General features: G+C 27.5%; 2 protein-coding genes across 2 annotated transcripts; both read left to right on the top strand.

The window, feature by feature from the left end:
• Positions 1–15,841: 15,841 nt before the first annotated feature.
• LOC145839519 (ribosome biogenesis protein NOP53-like) lies at positions 15,842–17,424 on the top strand. Its single transcript, XM_082947117.1, has one exon. The coding sequence runs from the start codon at positions 15,868–15,870 to the stop codon at positions 17,101–17,103; it is 1,236 nt and encodes a 411-aa protein (XP_082803243.1). The 5' UTR covers positions 15,842–15,867; the 3' UTR covers positions 17,104–17,424.
• Positions 17,424–19,339, top strand: LOC145839518 (alpha-1,6-mannosyl-glycoprotein 2-beta-N-acetylglucosaminyltransferase-like). Its single transcript, XM_082947115.1, has one exon. The coding sequence runs from the start codon at positions 17,500–17,502 to the stop codon at positions 18,766–18,768; it is 1,269 nt and encodes a 422-aa protein (XP_082803241.1). The 5' UTR covers positions 17,424–17,499; the 3' UTR covers positions 18,769–19,339.
• The last annotated feature ends 4,300 nt before the right edge of the window (positions 19,340–23,639 follow it).

Here is a 23,639-nt window from a genome sequence, read left to right as displayed (position 1 = left end):
AGTTGAAAGTGAAGTTAAGAACCTGTGACAAAAACAGCAAAGTAATCAAGTTCTTTGTTGAAAATATATGTGCAGTGTGCCTCAGTAACTACAATGAAATTCTGAATGAAGATCTTCATATTGTGATTCCGTTGTGTGGACATCCGTTGTGTTGTAAATGTGCTGATGGTATTTTGAGGATGACTAAGAAAGAATGTCCTCGTTGTAAAGTAATTGTAAATTTCGATTCGTTTAATCTCATGAAGTTCAATACTGAATTAGAAATGGAAACTCAAGGACAAGGAGTATTCCTGTGAAAATATAAATCGTAGATATTTTCGTATTTTGTTCTAAATTTTATATGCCAAACAGTGTATTTACTTTGTATAAAAATATTTAAAAATATTTCTTCTAATTATTCTTACGCGTTACTAACTGCTATACTTTCAAATTAAATTTGAATTATTTTGTTATAATATGGTATTATAAGAAAGAAATACCGCAGTTAGGGTTTTATTTTTGCTATAACTTAATTGCTGATGTAGTTTAGATAGTTCAGTATGTTTTGTTAACCTTTTTACTTTTAAATATATTGAATGAAGAATAACATTTTAAATTGTTCTTTGTTTAGAATTAAATGTATATTAAACAGACATTACAAAAAAATTATTTCTTTCTATCAACTTAATTAGTTCTCAAATTTATTTTTCTTGTTTGTAGGAATAAGCTTCGCTTCACAAATTTAAACAGCTGATTTTAAGGTAGAACTATTACATCAAATTATATTTAAATAGAAATTGAACTTCAATTGTTGCATTATGTTTTACTAACAGTAGGGCCACAACTGAAAAATTGCTCACAGAACTTATTTATTAAATTTAAAGGTAGAAAGCCATAATTTTAGCGCATTTAGTGCTTTAAACTAAAATAAAAAATCTATCTATAACAAAATTTATGCCAGTTTGAAGATTGCTATTTGACATGTTTTTAGTTAGTTCAAATTTTGATGTTTTTAATTTGAAAACTAACGGCTTAATAAAAAACTATGAAAAAAACTACTTTAACATCGAAATGTTTTATTACTTTCTTTTAAAGTGAACTTTTTTTGATGAATTGCTTACCTCTAAATTAATCTTTAAATTAAAAAAAATCTTATTTTCTTTAAAAAAAAGAATTTTTTCATCTTTTCACTAGTATTCTACTAAACTTTTTTAAATAAAAGATTTCTGGCACGTATGTAATACAGTAGACTACCGCTTAAGTACGCAAATTGAACCCGACCAAAAAGTGCGTACTTAGCAAGGGTAGTGCGTACTTTTTAAAGACATAGTATAATATGAACTTTAGTTGTTTATTTTCTTTCTTACAACTAGCTATCAAATAATTAAGCCAAATAAACAAGTATTTTTATTATGAATAACATTTTTACAAAATTCTAATCTGAAATTTTTTTAAATCTATTTTAAAATGATTTATTTTCTTTATAAAAAGTTTCTACATAATTAATACATACATTTAATATAGAAAGCCAATGTCAGTCAATAATATAAAAAAGAATATTAAGGCATATTTTCTATATTTTGTTTTGTTAGACGGAAAGTACCAAACTACATTGTGTTTACCAAACATTTTCAAAACATCCATGTGTGTACATTTAAATTAAATCATGACTTAACTATGTTGTATTTGTAAATTTTTTCAATTTTGTCATCTAGATTTATTTATTTTAAAGCATTACAGCTCAAATATCATTATTCTTTTTACTTTTCTGCAACCACTACATAAGTATTTAGTTTATTAACATTTAATAACAGGACTATCCTAATCTCAGGCCATTTAGACTACTCAGGATTACTCACCCTAGTTTAAAAGTTGTGAAAGTCTCAGGCTAACTCAGCAGGTTGGCCATTCTACCTGGAAACATAAAATAATATGGAAAAACTTGATGATTAAAAATTTGTTTGTCTTTCTTGATAAGTGCGTACTTAAGGCGGGGTGCGTACCAAAAAAAGTGCGTACTTAAGCGGTAGTCTACTGTATATTTATGTACATTTTTTGCTAATCCTGAGATTTATTAGATTTAAAAAAATAACAGAACTTATTACGAGTATGCAGTTTTCTGATAAGAAAGAAAAAAATTAGGAAAAACTAGCCGACGTATTTTTTTTCTAAAGACCATATAGAACACATTTGTTAAATTTGTTTTAAGTATTTTTCATAGAAATAATTCTTTTTAGTTGTTGAAACTATGTATATAGTATCTACTTAATATCTTAAAGCTGTTAAAAAACAAAATAAAATAAATTATTTGTTTAGTTTTCCTTATTTTTATAATTAAAACAAAAAAAAAATGTAATAAAAAAAAGGCACAGAGCAAAAACATTTCATATAAGCTATCAAATTCCGATAACTTTTGTATTATTAAAAAATTTTACATTTAATTTTAAAAATTCAATAAATTAAATACAACCTTAGACTACAATAAAATTAGATATTTGTAGAGACTTAAAATATTGTTTTTATATAAAAATTCATTCCCTACTTCCAGTTAAACGCGATTTAATTTAGGCCCACTGTGTTACTGGTAATAACAAGTTGTATAAATATTAAAATTTATTTTATACTTGAAAATCTTTTAGACAGTAATGTGTTAGACAGTTGTGTTTTTTTAAGTGTATTATAAAAAGCTACCACACAAACTACTCTAACATTTAACAAAAAAATGTGCAACACACTGAAAAAAGTCTAAACACACCCCTAAAAATCAATAACAGTTAAAAATTTAAAATGTTCGTTTTTAGAATTGAAATGGTTTTACGTTAAATATTATAGATTACTAAAAATTAGATGAGTAAAAACTACGTGTAAAACTGTAAACCTTTTAACTTAATTTTAAAACTTAAAGAGGAAATAAACATAGTTTATAAAACTGTTAGATTAAATGTAGCGTTATTTTTTTGCTTAGGTTAAAACAAATCTAGAAGAATTCTTAAAATAAATCAAAACTAATTAATTATGTTTAGATAAATATAAGCTAGTAGGTTTATTGAACAAAAATGAAAAAGTGCTCAAAAATTTTGGTCAAAGAATTGAGTGCACAAAAGTACCTTTCGGTCATCGAGTCGCACACCCAAGATATAAGCCTGTGTTTATAATTAATACAGATTTATTAAGCACATGTTTGAATAAGGTTTACAATGAAGTTTAGAAGAGTAAAGTCGTATTTTTAAAGCTTTAAACTTTTTGTTAGTGATGAATAACGTGTAATTAGACATAGTCATCTATAAGTTTTTAATACTAATTTTAATTTGAATGTATTTTTCTCAAAAGTCATATTAATCTACCTGAATAAGTTTAAATGACACAAATGACTCTAAAACATATTGTTTTTATACACTTGATTTAAGTACTAAATTTTTATAGACCTGGTAGTTAAAAATTTGTGAATATTGAATCTAAAGATAAAAACTCATAAAAAATTACATGGACATTGGTAGGCAAGTATGATCAGATAAGTACATAGACTAAATTTGTCTATTAGGCAATGAAAGCTTCAAAAGTTTGGTTTAAGGACCTGGTCTACGAAAAAAAAAACCTTTTGGTTGTTGGGTCTTACACAATGGATACAGTTTAATGTCCTGTCAAGGTTAATTGTTATTTAATAAATGATTACATAATTTTTAAAATTTAGGTAGGAATTTAAATAAACAACTTTGTATACTTAAGTATGTTAAACCTTCTATTCATTCCAAAAGTTTTATGTAAAAATTTAAGTTAATCTTATTTAAAATGTACATATGTTTTTATTGTATATATGTTGACCACAGGGTTTCAATATTACAATTATTAACTCAAAATTTACCTCTTTTGTTTAGTAACTATCTTTTGCTAATTTACCTGGAATTTGAAAATTTTAGCAATAAAAATCTTAGATTTTATGCTTTTTGCAAAAAAATTATAGAATCTTATGTTCTCAGAATTTATTAAAAAAATAGACATGAAAAAAAGAAGTCATTATATACACTATATTAAATATGTATTTTCCAGAGTTTTATTTATTTTATTACAAATTTAAAATTTCATTACAGTATCTTTTAGTAATTTTGTTAAATTTTAAACATTCATTTACCTTAAGTTAAACTTACAAAAAATAAAAAGAAAATAAAGTTAGTAATTTAAAAACCTGCAAAAAAATCAGATAATCAGTTTACAAATGCTCATAATAGTATTAAATTATTTTTTATTGATGTACAAAAATTCATTTCACTGCTAATGCATATTGAACATGATCCTAAGCAATGACAAGTTTGTAGTATATCACCAAAGTAAATATAAAATCAATGTTCTACACAAGACAAAATAATTTTATACCATTAATCACTTGTTTGGAGCACTTTAACTTATGTCTTGTTTGTAAACAGTTACTTTAGTGTCTGTTTTACTTTTATACTTCCTGTTTTCATTTCAAATGAAATTTTGTTTATTCTTGTTTTACTAACTTACTATATATAAAGAAATGCTATGCTATTAAACTTTTACTCTACACTGATTGTGTCATTCTAAATAGAAACCACAAATGTTTTATCAAACATTTTAATGCATTACTTATGATAACTTTAAAATATTTAGTATATATATCCTAACAAATACTAAAAAGGTTTGTCACAAACTCAAGATAGTTTAAGGGCATAGGGGGGGGTAAACACCCTTTTTTGGTTTTTGATCTTATTTTATATAATTTTTACTAAGCTACAAGATGCTTTTTACAGATTTAAAAAATTCAAAATAATTTTTTAGATATAGCCGGTCAAAGTCAGATGCAACAATAGGATCCTTATGGGAGGCGCAAACTAAAACGGCAAATAACTAGAAATCACTAAAAATCTATCTCCTCCTACGTTTTTTGAGATAACTACCTCAATTTTTCAGGAAATGTTCCTTGCAGTATTTAGAAAATTCTGTCGGAACAGAATTTAAAAAAAATAAAAAATAAAAATTTTATAACAAAAAAACAAAAAAAAAACTGTTTTTTTTGTTTATTTTTTATATAAAATTTTTATTTTTTATTTTTTTCAAAATTCCTTCCGACAGAATTTTCTAAATATATCAAGGAACATTTCCTGAAAGTTTGAGGTAGTTATCTCAAAAAACGTAGGAGAAGATAGATTTTTAGTAAAATAGTCTATTTTTGCTGTTTTAGTTTGCGCCTCCCATAAGGAACCTATTGTTGACTCCGACTTTGACCAGCTATATCTCAAAAATTATTTTGAATTTTTTTAATCTGTAAAAAGCATCTTATAGCTTAGTAAAAACTATATAAAATAAGATCAAAAACCAAAAAAGGGTGTTTACCCCCCCTATGCCCTTAAATCTGTTTAAAAATTTGTACTAATTTAGAAGTTTTTTGAAAAACTTGGGCTAGTTTAATATTATTTAAAACTAAGCCTATCAGTAAAATTTTCATAAATATCAAGCTAGTTTTTAACAGTTAAAATATTTTCCATTCTTTAGAGCTGTGTTCTTTTTTATACTAAAAGTATTTTTTTATTATTTTATTGTTTTCAGGTATATAAGCTGAACAGTATTTTTTTAATTTTTTTGCTTATAGCAAAGGGTAATGAAATTTAAAAAACATAAAACGCAGGGTGGCTATTTTACATATAAATCATAAATTAATAAAAATATTAAACATAGGTTTCTTATGGAAGGTTCATTCTAAAAAACAACAAAAAAAACTATTTAATTTAAAATCTAGATTTAAAGTCTATCTCTTATAATTTTCAAATAAGTTTAAATCTATTTCCTAGATATGGTTAACTGTGTTTAAACTTCCACAGGTTATTAGTTAATAAACTCTTCTAGTTCTAAAAAAATACGTTTTTTTTGATATCTTGATTAAAAATTTAAATTTTTTAACTAAAAAAAGTTAAATACTTTATAATTTACAAACTATTGTTAAAATATTACCTGATAGTTTAAGGTATCTAATTCAAAATCTCCATAGTAGATATACTTAACTGATTTTTATCTCCACACTGTTTTAGTTTTCTCCTTTTTAATAAAAAACCTTGTTGTACTCTCTAACCTTAACCAGCCTTGAGTATTTAGTTACCCTATGTTTGCTAATTTTAGTTAACTCTTTTTTGATACTTAATTTCCTAGTAAGAAATTATAATTTTTATTCTTAAATACAATATCAGATTGTGTTTGTGACAAAGTTAGAAATACTGCTGCAAATTAAAACTAACTCTATGTTTTATGAAATTAATTTTGATTTGCAGTAGGTAACTAAGTCTTTTATTGTTCACATAGACTAGTGGTTTATATTTTAAGTTGCAGCATTTATTAATACCTAGGTAATAAACTATATGAATTGGTAATCTATAATATAGTACATATTAGTAATATAATAATCTACTATAGTTATATGTAGAAAGATAGTAAAGTAGATTGTTTTTCTACTAACTGTTAAGTTTGTTTTTTCTGTCATTTAGTCTGTATTGTTTCAAAAGTTTATATATATATTTTATTTTTAATTAATATTTTTTATTTAAGGGCATAGTGAGGTCCAACATTTTTTTTACTTAAAATAACATTGGCTCTTATATAAAAGATTAAGTACAATCTACAAGCTAGTTTTTATAGAACTAAAATATCTTAATTAACTTTTGAGATATTGTAATTTCTGTAAACAATTCCAATACACTTGTATAGACCGCAAATTTTTTGAGGTCAATTTTCTTAGAAATTTAAAAATCACTAAAAATCTATCTTCTTCTTCATTTTTTTGTGCTAGAGACCTCAAAATTCCAAGAAACATTTATTTATTTCAAAATTATTTTGAATGTTGCAGTTTTAAAAATATTAAAAAGAAAAATTTAGACTAAAAAAAATAGGTGGTATTTTTTAGTAAAAATTTTATTTTCAAAATTAAAAGAATTCCTGCATTTAATCTTTTTTAAATATAATAATGTAGTGTTTGTGAAAATTTGAAGATTGGTTAAAAATGAAGGAGGAGATAGATTTTTAATGAAATAGTTTTTTTTTTGCGTTTTTGATTTGTGCCTTCCATTAGGAACCTATTGAGGTCACCTACTTTGATTGCTTAAATCTCAAAAAGTACTTGCATTTTTTAAAGTGGTTAAAAATTTCTGATAGCTCAGATAAAGCTCTATAAAATAAGATCAACTTGTAAAAATCAAGGTGTACCCACCTCCCCTTAAAACAATGGATGTCCTTAATTAATAAGTATTTTATAAAAGAATATGATAAAGAAATATTTAACAATTTAAGTTCTTAATGATACCTTTGAAATACAGTATATACAAAATTTAAAGTTTACTATAAAAAGTTCAAGAATACTGGTTTGTCATTCATTAAGAAAAAAAAGTCAGCCTGAGTAAGCAAAAACTAGCCTAAGTTACATTAAGCTAGCATGAGTTAAGCTAAGTTTTCTGAAAAATTAGCAAAAAAAAAGATTTTCAAGCTAAAAATCCAAAACTAACTTAAGGACTCAATGATTTTTTTTTAATAAATAAAGATAAAAAGTCAAAAAACTAGCCTGAGATTTAGGATTATAATCCAAACTAGCTTGATTTTTATGAAAAAAAAAAAAAAAGCCTGACTTATCTTGTTAAATATAAATTGAGTTATCATGATTGTGTGGCTACCCTACAAACTCTCAGGTCAACTTAGCAATAAGTCAGGCTAGTTTGAGACTTTTTAATGATTTTTTAAAAACTCATGCTGATTAAAGGTTGTTTGTAGTTTTTTGCAAAACTCAGTTTAGATTATATGACTTTAAAATCAGTAATTTTACTTAGAAATGTCCTTTTTCTAATAGTATTACATTTTTTTTTAATATTACAATTTTTTAAAGTATTTATGTTTGATTAAGGCATGAGTGGGGATTGCCTCAAAAATTTTTACAAAAAAAATTTTAAATCTTATATGATAGTTTATATTATAAATTTTAAGTTGTTTTTTAAAAGTTATAAGGGCTTAAGGAAATAAGGGCACTTTTTAATTTTTGCTATTGTATGAATGCTTAAAGCAGGGTTGCCACTTCACCTGGAAAAACCTTGAATTTGACAATTTAGGCAAAAAAAAACCTGAAAAAACCTGAAATTTTAAACAATTTTTACATGTTAAGCAGAAAAATTTTGATTTGACACAAAAAATCTACCATAAAGATAATTTTTTTTTATCATTATCAATTTTTTTTTATTAAAAAAAACATTTAAAGTAGCATTACAGTATCTTTTTAATGTTTTTACAACATTTAACACAGTTTTTTACCTTAAACTTAACTTTAAACTAAAAATAGACCCAAAAATAAGTACTTTTAAAAACCTGGAGGAAATTTTAAAAATCTGGAAAGTTTTTTGAAAAAATGAGTGGCAACCCTTTAAAGTATAAAATTTAAGTCAGTTTTTATAACTCTAAACGTTTAATAAAGGGCATAGGATGGTGAATCATCTTTTTCACTATTTAGTCTTATTTTATTGAGTTTAAACTAAGCCACAAGTTGCTTTTTACAGAAATTTTAAAACTCAAAATAATTTTTGAGATATAACTGGTCAAAGACTACAATAGGTCCTTATGGCAGGTAAAAACTAAAATAGCAAATAACTAGAAATCACTAAAAATCAATCTCCTCCTACGTTTATTTAGAAAACTACCTCAGACTTTCAGGAAATGTTCCTTGCAATATTTAGAAAATTTTGTTGGATTAGAATTTCTAAAAATAAAATTTAAAAAAGTTTGACAAAAAAAACTGTTTTTTACCCCTTAATATTTGAGATATGGTCAGTTTTATAAAAGGTTTTTGGTAAAACTTATGAAGCACATTTTTTAATTAATTCATAAATTTTGTAAACAAATAAAAATCTATAATTTTATTCTTTTTTCAGGCTATTTACCTCAAATTTCCAGGAAGTTTTCCCCTGAATGATGAAAAAAAAAAGTTGTTGTAATAATTAATAAAATACCACGTGTTTTGAGTAAATATTGAATATTAAAAAAATATTCTAAACTAATATTTTTTTCTCAAAAATTATTTGTTATAATAAGATTATACTCAGAAAGTTAGATAAGTATTGCTTAAAAACTATAGGAAAATATAAATTTTAACAAACTATTTTTTTCTTTGCTTTTTAATTTGGCCCTTTAGTAAGGTTCCTATTGAACTCTCTGACTCTGTCCCATCATATTTTAAAAATCAGTTTTTCATTAATAGAAAGGTTAAAAAGCAACTGTTAACCAAATTAAAGATCTTTAAGAGCATAGGGGGCGTCCGACATATTTTTTAATAAAATTAACATTGGATCTTATATGAAAGCTTAAAGTACAAACTACAAGCAGTTGTTATATAATTTAAATATCTTATTAAACTTGAGATTAAAATTCTGATACAAACATTTGGACCCCAAATTTTTCTGGGTCAATTTTCTTGGATATTTAAAAAATCACTAAACATCTATCTTCTCCTTAATTTTTTGAGCTAGAGACCTCAAACTTTCAGGAAACGTTCCTTTTATTTTTAAAAAGATTTTGAATGTTAGAATTTTAAAAATGTTGAAAAATAAAAATTTAAGATAAAAAAAATAGATGGTTTTTTCAAATAAAAATTTTAGTTTTCTACATTAAAAAAATATTCTGCATTAAATTTTTTTAAAATTTAATAATACACTGTGTTCAAAAATTTGAAGAAGATTGCTTAAAAAATGAAGGAAGAGATAGATTTTTATTAATATGGTCTTTTTTCGCATTTTTAGTTTGTGCTTTCCATTAGTAACCTATTGAGGTCATCGACTTTCATCACTCATATCTCAAAAAATATTTTGAATTTTTTCAAGCGGTTAAAATGTCTGATAGCTCAGATAAAACTCTATAAAATAAAATCAACTTTTAGAAATCAAGGTGGACCCCCTACATGCCCTTAATATTAGATGAACGTGTAAAAAAAGTGCTTAACTCAAAAATGTCCTTTTAAAATGTCCTTTTGAAGTCCTTTGAGATATAATAATTTTGTGAAAAGTATCTCAGTTTTTTCATTGCTAGTTTTATTAAAAAAGTTAAAGTTTCAATAAAAATCTATTATTTTTTTATGTTTTTTATGCAAAGGACCTCAAAATTTTCAGGAAACATTCCTTAAAAGTATTTAAAGAAACATAAAGTTGAGGTTTTAAAAACTAAGCAAAAATTTAAGTAGCTTCGAGCAAACCAGCATAACTTTTGTTATAAATAATGTTTTTAAATTAGTTTAAAGCACTGAATGTTCTATTAACTTTGCTCTCTTCCCACAAATTTCAAAATAAAAACTCCAATAATTTTTGGTGTTTCCAGTTGCGAGCCTCACTGTGCTACACCATTAACAGTTTTTTTTTCATTTTAGCTTTTAACATTTTTTCATTATTTCACTATCTCAGTCTGAAATTTTTTTAAGGTTATTTTTGGTTGCTCAGTTTAGCTTTTTTGCTTCAAAGAGTGACAATCCTGTTTTTACAAACTTGTGTTAGAACGAAGTTTAGATGCTTAAATATAAGTGTAATGTCAAAGTGCCATATTCAAAGTTTTTATACCAACAAAATTTCAAAAAGTTCTTATGAATATAAATTAACTTCTAATTAAAATACAAAATCCTTATGTTGTTAAACAAGCTAAAAGGCAAATAGTTGTATAAAAACACAAAAAAAATGTTTTGGTAGCTTTTTTTTAGAACCCCTGATTAAAAAGAAAGTAATTTAATGTTTTATTCAAAGCTTATATTTCATAGTGATAATCACAACTTATCTGATTTTTTTCTTCCACTTTTTTTTATGTAATGTAGTTAAGTTTTTGTACTGCATATAATTTAAATTTAGTATAAGGGTTGCCACACCCTCTAGGTACTCAAAGATACTCCAGATATTTTGAAATTCAAGAAAACCTAAGGGTAACTAACGATAACTCAAGACATTTGGACTTTTTTTAACTCAGGATAACTCAAAGCAGTTTCATTTTTATGTAAAAATCTTAAGTTTTAACATTTTTTGAAAATCTCAGGGCAGATTCATTTATAGATCTCAAGGGAATTTGTTGATCCAGTTTTAATTTTTTTTTGTTTTAAATACCTAACTTTCTTCTAAAACATGAAGTTTTTTTGTTTTAAATCTTAAATGCTTAAAATTTAAAAATGATTGTTTTTGATATTCTTATTTAAAATTTTTGTGGTCTTGTGATTAGCTCTTCACTATTCTTAGAAATAACATTGTAGTTTTTGTTTTAAATCTGAAATTATTTATAATGATTTGAGTTTATGTTAAACTCTTTAAATAAAATTAAAGTTAACATCAAAGTTAACAATTCTGCATTTAAGTAAGTACTTTATGTGGTAAAATTAAAGTTAGTTAATAAAAATGTCAAAAAACTATTTTGTAATATATATCAAGTTAACTAACACGGCATAAAATTATCCACAATTTTTTTTTAGTTTTAATTGATTTGAACTTTTAATGTTGAAACTGTACTTTTAAAGTTTAGTGAAAATTTAATGCAGAAGCATACACATACAACTTTTTATTTAATTATTGAGAAGAAAAATAAACACAAGGTATTAGTAGTTTCCACCAGAAGCAAATTATTTTTTAAGGATATGAAAGAAAAAACTCAGGCAGTTTTTGGTCATCAAGGCGGTTTCTTTGACCCAAAGAGTGACAACCCTCTAATATATTTTAAGAAAAACTCGCCATGACTAAATGTAATAAAAACTCGTTTATTTTCTGTGTACTTTTTAAAATAATAAATTAATTGTTTTGGCACTATATTATTACCTAGAGGACGATTTTTGATGATTGAATTCAGCAAAAGAACTGTTGTTTTAAGCTGTATTATTAAAATTAGATTGAAAACTTTATATTGTTTTCTAGTGTTAGATTATGTATTTTAGAATAAGTTTAAGGCCATAGGGGGGGTAAACCATGTTTTTTACAAGTTGGTCTTATTTTATGGAGCATTTTCTAAGCTTTAAGATGCTTTTTATCGTTTTAAAAATTTGAATTATTTTTTGAGATATGACCAGTCAAAGTCGGGACGCATAATAGGTTCCCAATGGGAAAGGAAAACTAAAACAGCAAAAAAAGACTATTTCATTTAAAATTAATCTCCTCCTTCATTTTTCAAGCAATCTTCTTCAAACTTTCACAGTCTAATCTTTATACAATAATAAAAAAATGTTACTTTGAAATTAAAAAAAAATTTTGCAAAAATATATTTTTTTTGAAAAAAAAAACACTTTTTTTTAATTTTAGTGATAAAATTTTTATTTTTTTAAATTATAAAAATTCTAAAGTAATGTTTTTTCCTTTTATTATAAGGAATGTTTCCTGAAAATTTGAAGAAGATTGCTTGAAAAATGAAGGAGAAGATAGATTTTTAGTGAATTTTTAAATTTCCGAGAAAATTGACCTTGAAAAATTTGCGGTCTATACGTTTATATTGGAAAGTTTTTACAAAAGATTAAATATCTCAAAAGTTAAATGATATTTTTGAATTGTATAAGAACTGGATTGTAGTTTGTACTTAAAGCTTTCATATAAAAGCCAAAGTTAATTTTTGTAAAAAAAATTGTTGGTCCCCCCCAATCCTTAAATTAAAAGTTAATATAGAATTATCAGGAAAAGTCATGAATTTTTTCTCAGCTTGATCTGTGGCAACCCTGCACTTGCTTTCATGGAATATTTTTTATGGTTGGGGTCACTTTTGCATAGATTAATGTTTTTTCACAAGTAGTCAATTTTGCATTGATTGACATTTTTGCACAGCATCAGTTTAGCAAGAATGGTTTAAACTTTGTTATTTTAATGAAGTCAAGCTTATTTAAACTTATTTAGTTAACTTAAACTTAATCTAAACTTAGTTTAAGCTTATTGGTAAACAGTTCCTCCTGTTTGCTTGGAAAGCAGATGGAAACAATTGTAGCAGTTTTTTACTAACATTGTTAACCCTAACTCATAGCCTTAGTCGGTGGTTTCTTCTGCTGGCTTAGTAAGGGGCAATGACTTTTACAAGTCAACCGCGCAAAATAGACAAATTGTGCAAAAGTGTTTTCGTGCAAAGCAGACAAATCCTCTATTTTTTTAAATTATTATCTCTCTTTTGAAACTTGAGACTAGACTAAATATGGTAAGTTCGAAATAAGTTTATTTAAGGGCATAGGGGGGGTAAACACCCTTTTTTGGTTTTTGATTTTATTTTATATAGTTTTTAGTAAGCTACAAGATGCTTTTTACAGATTTTAAAAATTCAAAATATTTTTTGAAATATAGCCGGTCAAAGTCGGAGGCAACAATAGGATCCTTATGGGAGGCGCAAACTAAAACAGCAAAAATAGATTATTTTACTAAAAATCTATCTTCTCCTACGTTTTTTGAGATAACTACCTCAAATTTTCAGGAAATGTTCCTTGATATATTTAGAAAATTCTGTCGGAAGGAATTTTGAAAAAAATAAAAAATAAAAATTTTATATAAAAAATAAACAAAAAAAACAGTTTTTTTTTGTTTTTTTGTTATAAAATTTTTGTTTTTTAATTTTTTAAAACTCTGTTCCGACAGAATTTTCTAAATACTGCAAGGAACATTTCCTCAAAATTTGAGGTAGTTATCTCAAAAAACGTAGGAGGAGATAGATTTTTAGTGATTTCTAGTTATTTGTTGTTTTAGTTTGCGCCTCCCATAAGGATCCTATTGTTGCCTCCGACTTTGACCGGCTATATCTCAAAAAATATTTTGAATTTTTTAAATTTGTAAAAAGCATCTTGTAGCTCAGTAAAAACTATATAAAATAAGATCAAAAACCAAAAAAGGGTGTTTACCCCCCCTATGCCCTTAATGTAATGGTATTTTATTTCAGCTTTTCCCTAAAAATCTAGTTTTTTATTTATGTTACACAATTTCAGTGTATTGTGATTCTTTCCTATTTTAAAACTCCTAGTGAACAAAGGTATGATGTATTTTTACAGACATTGTAACATTCTTCAAAAATAACAGTTTGTTTTAAGCTTAGACTATATTTAGAATGTGACTCAAATTTGAATAATTTTTTTCTGTCTTCTTTTGTCTTACAATTTTTTAAACATAAAATAATCACGTTGATTTTCTTATTTCTATTGTTTTATGTACTTAAAAGTGATTCGAATTTTTTTATATATATTAAAAATGTTTTATATTTTTAGTTTAAGTTTTGTTTAGTTTTTTATAAAAACTAATTAGTAGTAAGCTTTGCTGTGGTGTTTGAAATAAATTGTTTATATATAGTTGACAACATAAACTATGTATAAAACTATATGATTAATATTGCTAAACTTGAAACTTGAAAACTTGTGTTGAATAGCCATTAAGCATTCACAATCAAGATCTTAAAGTTATTAAGTTCATATAATGTATTATGTCTGAAAATTTCATTGCTATAAAAACTACTAATCATTTTTTTTAATTTGAATTGAAATAATATTTTCCTGTATTGTTTAATTTTGTGTAAACAATGTTGCTTTAGTTTAAATTATTAAAAAAAATAATTTGGTATAAGCGTTTATTTATTTAATAAATGTTTTAAGTTGGAATGTTCTTTAATTACTGAGTTAAAAAGAAATATGAAGAAATGATTAAATTTTGCTATAGAATAAATAGTGTAAATATATTTTTTTGCTTTATTTAACTTTCCTTTTTTAGAATATAAAAGCTTTTAGTTGTTTGCTCCTTATGTAATGAACCATTTCCTTTTGTAAAATTAAATTCTTTCTAGTAGAAATATACTTTTTTGTGTATTTTAAATCTAGAAATAAAATTGTAAATAAGTTATGCTTTTGTGAAAATAACACTTAAGTGATTTTTGAAGATCAATTCGAAAGTTACATTTTAATTTACATAATAATTTAGCTTCACATTTCAAAAAAGTATTACAAATTATTCATTCTGTAATTATTTAATAGATAAACAAGTTTCTAATTTAGAATTTTTTTGTTTTTTTCCTGAAAATATTTTTATGTCTTGGTATGTGAAAATGTTTGGATGGATTTTGTTTAAATAGTTATGATATAAGTTAATAGTTGGTTGGAAGTAAAATCACATAATTTTTTGAAAGATAAAAACTTTCCCTCACTAATTTTACTCATTCCCTCTTATATTTTGATATTTACATTATTTCAAAATTAAAAAATCACAATTTTATCTAATGATATAATTTTTAAAAACTTTGTTTTATAATTACTATAAAACAACTTCGCCTGCAACAAAAGTAATAAATGTAATGATCGAAAGAAAACTAATAACTTTTTTATTACGATCAAAAAAGCCTCATATGTATATAAAGCTGAAGTGTACTGTTCATTAGTTATCTGAAAAAGTTTTATAAATGTATGATGATAGAACTACCCCATAATAATTTATCTTAAAAAACTTTTTTAGTAAGTGTAATGAGCAACTTTTTTTAGTGTTACACAAAGTTGGAATGATTTTGTTACATCTTAGTTTCTATTACAAATGGAATTCTATAACGGTTTTAGAACAAAGTGAACTACTCAGACTTTATGTTTAAATAAAAACTCAAGATATCTTTTTTTCTGCTTCAAAGTATTGCAAGTATTTAGAAGTAGCTCACTACACGTTTTTAAAATTTTTAGTAAGTTTGTTCTTTTTTTAATGCATTTGAATATGTATATATATATCAACCATCTTTAATTTAACTTTTTTAATTAGCTTTTTATGATTGATTTCGATACAAAATAAATTGTAGTTTTGTTCGAAATACTAAGTTAACTATTTGATTTTTTTGCTTAAAAATCTGTCATGCACACTGACAAATTATTTATTTTTCAGGATCATTGTTAATTAGATAAATAAAATAAAAATGTCGTTGGCAAACAATCAGCAAGGAAAGAAGAAGAAACTGCGCAGGAACAAGCAGAAGAACTTCAAAAAAATCGATGTCTCCGCCGAAGAGAAGGCGTTGGCGGACGCGGGGCAAAAGCCGGAGAAGAAAATGTCTGAAATGTTCATGCCAGAGGAAAAAGCTCTTACCAAGTTTGAAAGGGCTAGGAGCAAGGTGTCGCACGTCGATGAAATTTTGTCGCACAAACCAGCAGCTGACCTGCGCAAGGCCAGAGTCGTCAACAAAAGAACCGATCTCAGGAAGGTGATTAAGAACATGCACACGAAAAAGCCAAAGCCAGCTGCGGTTTTGAAGAAGGGCAGTCAAAAGGCCGGAGCTTTCTACGACTTGTGGTCGAGCTCCGGACCCGCCGACGGCAGAGACAAGTCTGATCACGTTGCAGACAAGCTGTTCAAAAGGAGCGAGATCGCAAAGCAGACTCTGAAGGTAAACGGGCAGCACAAGAAGCCCAAGCACATGTACAAGAAACCGAACGCAGTGTGCCAGAACTCTGTTGTGGCTCCCCACGCTGGTTCTTCTTACAACCCCAACATGGAAGAGCACACGGAGCTGCTGGAGATGGAAGCCATGAAGGAGATTGAAAAGCTGGAAAAGGAAGAGAAGCTGAAGCGCGCCACTGAGATTGATCCTTCTAGGTACGTCACTGTCGCCGAGCGCGAGAAAGAAGACCGTGAGGGACTGAACTTGTCGGACAGCGAGGAGGAAGAAGCTGAAGACCAGGAGGAGGAGAGTTCGGAGCTCCCGGTTCTTTCAAACGTCACCGTTCCCAAGACCAGGCAGAAGCGCAGAAGGGAGAAGATGCAAAAGGACTTGCTGCGCGAGCAGAATGACGCCAAGGCAAAAAGGATGCGCGACAACGAAGTGTTCAGGACCAAGACTCTGATCAAGCAGATCAAAAAGGACAAAGCCGCCAACGAGAAAAGATCTGAGGCGAAACGCGCCATGAAAAAGTTAAAAATGCCGCAGCTCTCGTACATGAAGTTTGAGGAACCGGACCAGGACCTGCTGTTGAAAGACGAGCTGCCCGAATCTTTGAGGCAGCTAAAGCCGGAAGGCGATCTGCTGACCGACCAGTACAAGAGCTTCCAGCGTCGCGCCATCGTGGAGGCCCGCAAAAAGTTCAGACCAAAGAAGAGGACCGGCGGTAAAGTGAAGTTTCAAGAGAAGAGAGACTTTAGAGAAATTACTTTGTGAACATTTTGAACTTATTAGTAAAGTAAAGCTTAAGCAATTTTGTAAATATTGCGACACTTTCTTTAAATTAGTTTGAATTTTATTAGTTAATTTGTGACTCTATAATCCAAATTTAAATAAGCTTATGTTTTATTAATTTCTTAACATTTTAGCTACATTTTATAAATTATTGTAATTGTATGTCTAATGGTTTTGTAAAGTTTTTAAACATTTTTATTTATTGTTTCAAGTATCACTTTTAGACTTTTAAAAGTTTTAGTATATTATTGGTAAATAAAAACATTTTTGCCCACTAGAAATTGTTATAGGCAATAGTAATAGTTTTACAGATAATTTTTTACATAATGGAATCATAGAATATTCAAAAAGTGTATAAATGATTGTTTAACAAGTACAATGAGGAAACTACGTAGCAAAATACTTGTTCTTTTTGCATTATTACTGATAGGATTGTTTTCATTTTCAAAATTCCAAAATGAACAAGAGTTAAATCTACACGAAACAGAAGAAGATTTGAATAACTACTTACTTAAAACCCAACAAAAGAATGCTAACGTTTTAACTGACTTAGACAACATAAAAAGGTCAGTAAACCAACTCAATTTGAAGCAGACTTTGCACAATGAAGACTTGTTCGGGCAGCCACCAGCGAAAGGTCACGTGATCGCAGTCCAAGTTCATTCGCGTCTCGATTTTTTCAAGCAGCTGCTAGAATCGTTGAAACTGACCAGGGGCATTGAAAAAGCGACGCTGGTGATCAGCATGGACAAGTACAGCGAGGAACTGATGAAGTTAATATCAACCATTGACTTCTGCAGGTACATCACCATATTATTCCCTTTCTCCATGCAACTTTACCCAGACAGCTTCCCCGGCGAACACCCCAAGGACTGCCCACGGGACGTTTCAAAGTCCAAAGCTGTGAAGATGGGCTGCAACAATGCCCTGCACCCCGATACCTACGGCCACTACCGCGAGGTGAAATACGTGCAGACAAAGCACCACTGGTACTGGAAGCTGCACATGCTCTTCAACGGAATCAACTGCCTGCACGATAAAGACAGCAGCGTGTTGCTGCTGGAAGAAGACTATTACGTGCTGCCTGACGTGTTGCACGCCATGGACCTGACCATCGCCGCCGCCGAAAAGGAATGCCCGGATTGTAATGCCATCAGCCTTGGAAACTACGAGCCGAAAGCTGACTACAAGGGTCAGAGCGGAAGTGCGAGGGTTGGTGGCTGGCACAGCTCCAAGAACAATATTGGTATGGTCATTACGAGAAAGTATTATGACTTCATAGTTAGTAACAACGACGAGTTCTGTAGTTATGACGACTACAACTGGGACTGGACGCTGCAGGCGGTCACTCCCAAACCCTTCATGGGGACTTTCCTTGAGGCTTCCCGGGTTTTGCACCTAGGCACTTGCAAGGGGACCCACGTCAAAGGAGGCAGCGCGAACTGCGACGCCGAGCAGCAGGCCCGGCAGGCATTGGAGAAAGTCGACATGGGAAGCTTGTTTCCCGCCGAAATCGAAGTGACGCGGAGCTCGTTGCAAGTCGGCAAGCCGTTCATAAACGGTGGGTGGGGAGACGTGAGGGACCACGAACTGTGCAAGAGCTACATTGGATACTCCAAGCAGTTTCTGGAAAGCTTTTTCAGCTAGTACTCTTCTGTTTGCGAAAACATGTTGTTTTTATTTGTAGCGATTCTTATTTATTTTAATTCGCAAAAGTTTAGGTTATTAACACTATAAGTGTAAAAGTATCCAGTATCCAATTAATTTAGTTAAACCTATATAATAACCTGTTATATTAATTTACGTAAATTTCTTTGTTTGTAATAATACTACTTTAGATATTTTTCCTGTTATGCTTATTCAGCCATCTTTTTTTTATAGAAATAGTTTTTTTGCGTATGTATAATTTTGCTGGTACCTGAAAATAGTGCAATCTATTTAAAAAGCTGTAAGCTTTTAAATTTAATAGCATAGCTAATTTTTAAGTCAATAGACTAGTCTAGTGCATAAACCTAAATTAGATTTTACTACTTATAAAATTCGAGCAGTTTAAAGATCATATCTATGCAATAGGAAGCTTTATCAATTTAAATTTACGTCTTCTTTGTTAAACCTAAAATCTACTAATGTTTAATATTTGTGTTTATTTTTTGTATCTTTTTCAATAACACTTCCTATACACATAGATGATTTAATATTTTTATGTCCTAAAGAACTAACATATGTATTTAGCAAATTTTGTTTTTGAAAATTAGTTCCGATAATAAACTGTTTATTTATTGAGCAGCTATCAATTTTTATAAAATTAATTTGTATACTTACTGAAACTTATAACAAAACTATAATAATATATATTTAATATTCTTCCCAGACATCCTTCATTTTAACTAATGAATAAATAAGTCATTTTTATATAACTAAGTAAAAGCATAGAAATTTATTTAAACACTCCAATGGATAAAATCTGTACAGTTCATAAAAAAATTATTTATACTTTAAGTTCGTGATAAGTAAACTACGCCCTGTTAGGCAGAGAACTCCGGTTGGCGGCTTTTGTTTCATTTAAATCAACAAAGTTCGACTATATTTTTTAAAACTGTTGGTTAATTCACCTTTGATAGAAAGTAGTGGTTCTAATTTTGGTCATGTTGTTATATTTGTTTTCACATGTAACAAACACAAGACATTGTTTATTTTTTTGAATAATGACTTTGAAAACCAGTCTCATTGATATCAATAGTCTGCTAAAATGGTAAAAAGAAGTTTTTTTAAACATGTATCTTTTGTTTAAAAAAACTAACTCTTATTTTTAGTAAGCTGTGAAACCACTGGAACGCATAAAATATAGTTATAAATTTTGATTAAAATAACAAGATCCGGCAAACTGCGGCCCGCAAGGTGCTTTTCAGCCAGATATATAACTTATTAAAATTATACAAAACATAAATTATTGCGGTAAAAACTAGCAATAACTCATTGTTTGTTTAGTGAAAAAGTTGAAACGTACTTAGTTTAGAACTTCTTTTAGATGCGTCAGGCTTGGGTTTTTATAACTTTTGATATAAGAAAACAGTTCATCCGAAATAAAGTAACAAAATTCTATGGATAAAGCAGTTTATAAGATAATTATTTGTACTTTAAGTTAGCTATAGATAGACTGCTTAAGCACAGATCTCCGGTCTGCGGCTTAAATTTTGGTTAAAACATCAAAAATCGACACTAAAGAAAATAAAACATTTTGTTAATTCACCTGTGAGAAAGTAGTGGTGCTTATTTAGCGATAAGTTAGTCTAAAATCATTTTACATTTAACAAAATCAAAGCATTGTTTATTTTTGTAAATAGTTGTTATTTTAAATCAGTTTCAGTTTTTTAAAATAGTCTGCAAACTCCTTTTAACAGTTAAAATGATTTTTCATCAATATGCTTCTTTTATTTAAAAACAATAACTTTTTTTTTAGTAAGCTGTGAAAATTTCTTTTAGGCAACTCAACTGGCATAAAACATAGTTATAGTTTCATATCACTATTTACAATAGGGTCGGCAAACTGCGGCTCGCAAATCAAAAATCCACGGCCAGCAATGTACTTTTTAGCCAGAAACATAGTTTATTTAAAAAAACATTAAGTCTTTGCAGTAAAAACTTACAATAAAGCTCATAGGTCGACAATTGGTAAGTATTAATGAATTGTTTTTGCTTTTTTTATCAAAATTTTAATTTGAAATTAAAAGGTATCTCATAGCGGGAGCCAATCATTTCTAACCCGCTATCATTTCTAACCCGATCACTTCTATCCCGATCATTTCTAACGCGATCACTTCTATCCCGATCACTTCTAACCCGATCATTTCTATCCTGATCATTTCTAACTTGATCACTTATAACCCGATCATTTCTAACCCGATCATTTCTAACCTAATCACTTCTAACCCGATCATTTCTAACCCGATCGTTTGTAACCCATTCTATTTATTTATTTATTTTTTAATCTGGATTTCATGCAAAAACAAACTAGTCTTAATAAAGTTATAAAAATAAATTATCAGTTTCTTTTAAACAGTATTATTTAAATGTGTTACGCAAAAAACTTCGTTAGTATAAATTTAATTTTAGTATTAACTAACATAAGTTTAATTTATTTTTATTACTTTTTTTTTTTGATATTTCTTCCTACATTTAATTCAATTTTATTATATCATATTTTTTTGTTCTTTCAATCTACTTTAACAGACGTTTTTCGTTAACCATATACAATTCACTAAATAGTTTGCATTACAATATTTTCAACTCTTCTTTGTAGGATTTTAAAGTAAGCAGTTATAACTATATTTAAGTTGGATATTATATTAGTTCAGGTGACTATGATAATTCTAACATAAGCAAATTTTAAAAAGTAAACCTTTACAATTGCGATATTCGGAAACAAAAACATTTATATTACGTAAAAAACAGGTGGGGATACTGGAGTTTTTAAATACCGATTCAATAAGAAACACATTCTAAGTTTAAAATTTATTCGCATGACGACGTTTCGACTTTCCATTAGTCATTATCAACAAAATACTGTGCAAAAATAACTGAAAATTAGTGATAAACAACTAAGTATACAAAATTTTAAGTAATACAGTATATAAACATTTATAAATCAAGATTATAAACTACAATAAAATAAAATGGTAAATAAATACTTACAAATTTTTAAACTAATATATATCAAACTAATCAAAAATTCTTAGTGTATGGGTAATACCCGGTTTAGTTAGTTGTTTATTTAAAATTAAATCATATCGTTTAATTAGTAGAGCTTCACTTATCAGGGTCTCAAATTTATTTCTACATTCTTTCAAAATTCCAAAATTATTAACAGTTAATTTTTCTTTTTTACAAACATTACAATTGCTAATGTGGTCAGATACAGCTGTTTTGCCTTTTAAATGTTCTTTAATTCTTTCTACTAATGGTCGTGAAGTGAATCCAATATACTGGATACTCTTATCATAAGAGCATTTATACTCATAGACCACGTTTGATTTTAATTCATGGGGTGTCTTATCTTTATTACTGAAGTAATTGCTTACTTTTGTTGTGGTAAAAATTACTTTGAAGTCTTCGATGTAATTGTTTAAAAGCTTTGCTAGTTTCTTTTTATACTCATTACTAGGTTTTCCAATATAAGGTACCTTTACGATATTTTTGAAGTCTGAGCTACTTAATTTTTGTTTAGTGCAGTCTTTATTAATCTTAATAGATCTTTCGACTATGTCATCAACGAATTTCTTTGGATACCTATTTTTAAAGAATTTTTCTTTTAAAATGGATATCCAAAGAATTATGTCATCAACGAATTTCTTTGGATTACCATTTTTAAAGAATTTTTCTTTTAAGTTTGTGACTTCTTGTGAAAAAAAATTAAAACCTAGTAAATGACAGGTTCTAAATATTAAAGAAACGTTTACTTCTACTTTTGACTTTTTAAACAGTATACACTTTCGTTTTAAGAACTTAGAATTTATAAAGATAATTTTAAATGAAACTACCATACTAATTACGATTACTAAATTTTATTAGATGTATTATTTCAAGTTTCATATATACTGGTACTAATATTCTTAAAAAGTTGTATCTCATATAGATTCGCCCTAAATTTGAATTCAACTTGCTAATCCGGTCTACATACTTGAAAAATATATATTAACCATGTAGAATCTCTTCAAATAAAAAGTTCAGAGTAGTCTTTAACGGCTGCAATACTCATTATATTTCTTACATTGACGACTATCAAAACTTAATAATTAATCTTTGGAATTCAAAAGACTTATACTTTTCCTAATACTTTTTAAAAATAATTGACTACAAGTAATTTATAATCCATTTTTGAACTTTATTAAAACAATTAATTGTCACGAAAACAAATCGAAACATTCATGCAGTCATAATTATCTTTCAGTTTAAATGTGGAATTACCTTTCAAACAAAACTAATCTTTGCAAAAAATTGAAAAACTTTGATTTAAGTCTACTTAATTAAGATAAGATACTTTATACTAGAAACTATCAGTAATTTGTAAGTTTTATACTTATAAACCACTAATTTAATATGTAGAACTTAATTCATTTTATAGTTTGATTTTATTAGCAGCGCCTTCCCCTGTAAATAATAAACCGTTTTTCAATAATCTCAATAGATATTTATTTGACCTGTATTCTTAATGTGCTTTGGACTTCAAACTTTAAATTTAGTGGTTAGTAAATGCACATAAACTTTTGGTGTTTTTTTACAAATGTCTGTACCTTAATTCCAATGATGTTTATTTTAATTGTATCGATTATTCTTTGGCAAAGCTACAAAAACAATTAAGAAAAGACTATGAAGTACCAAACGGTTGCACAAATGTGCAGAACCTAACTCTAAAAGTCAGGATGTGTATATCCGGTTGATGTTTGAACAAGATTAAATTTATTCATAAATTTTTGTAGTTTGTTTACATTCTGACTTTCTAGTATGTTCTATAAGAATTT

This window comes from Thalia democratica, chromosome 6 (assembly GCF_965202585.1).
Source record: "Thalia democratica chromosome 6, ktThaDemo2.hap1.1, whole genome shotgun sequence".
NCBI lineage: Eukaryota > Metazoa > Chordata > Thaliacea > Salpida > Salpidae > Thalia > Thalia democratica.
This window is presented reverse-complemented; position numbering and strand designations above follow the sequence as displayed.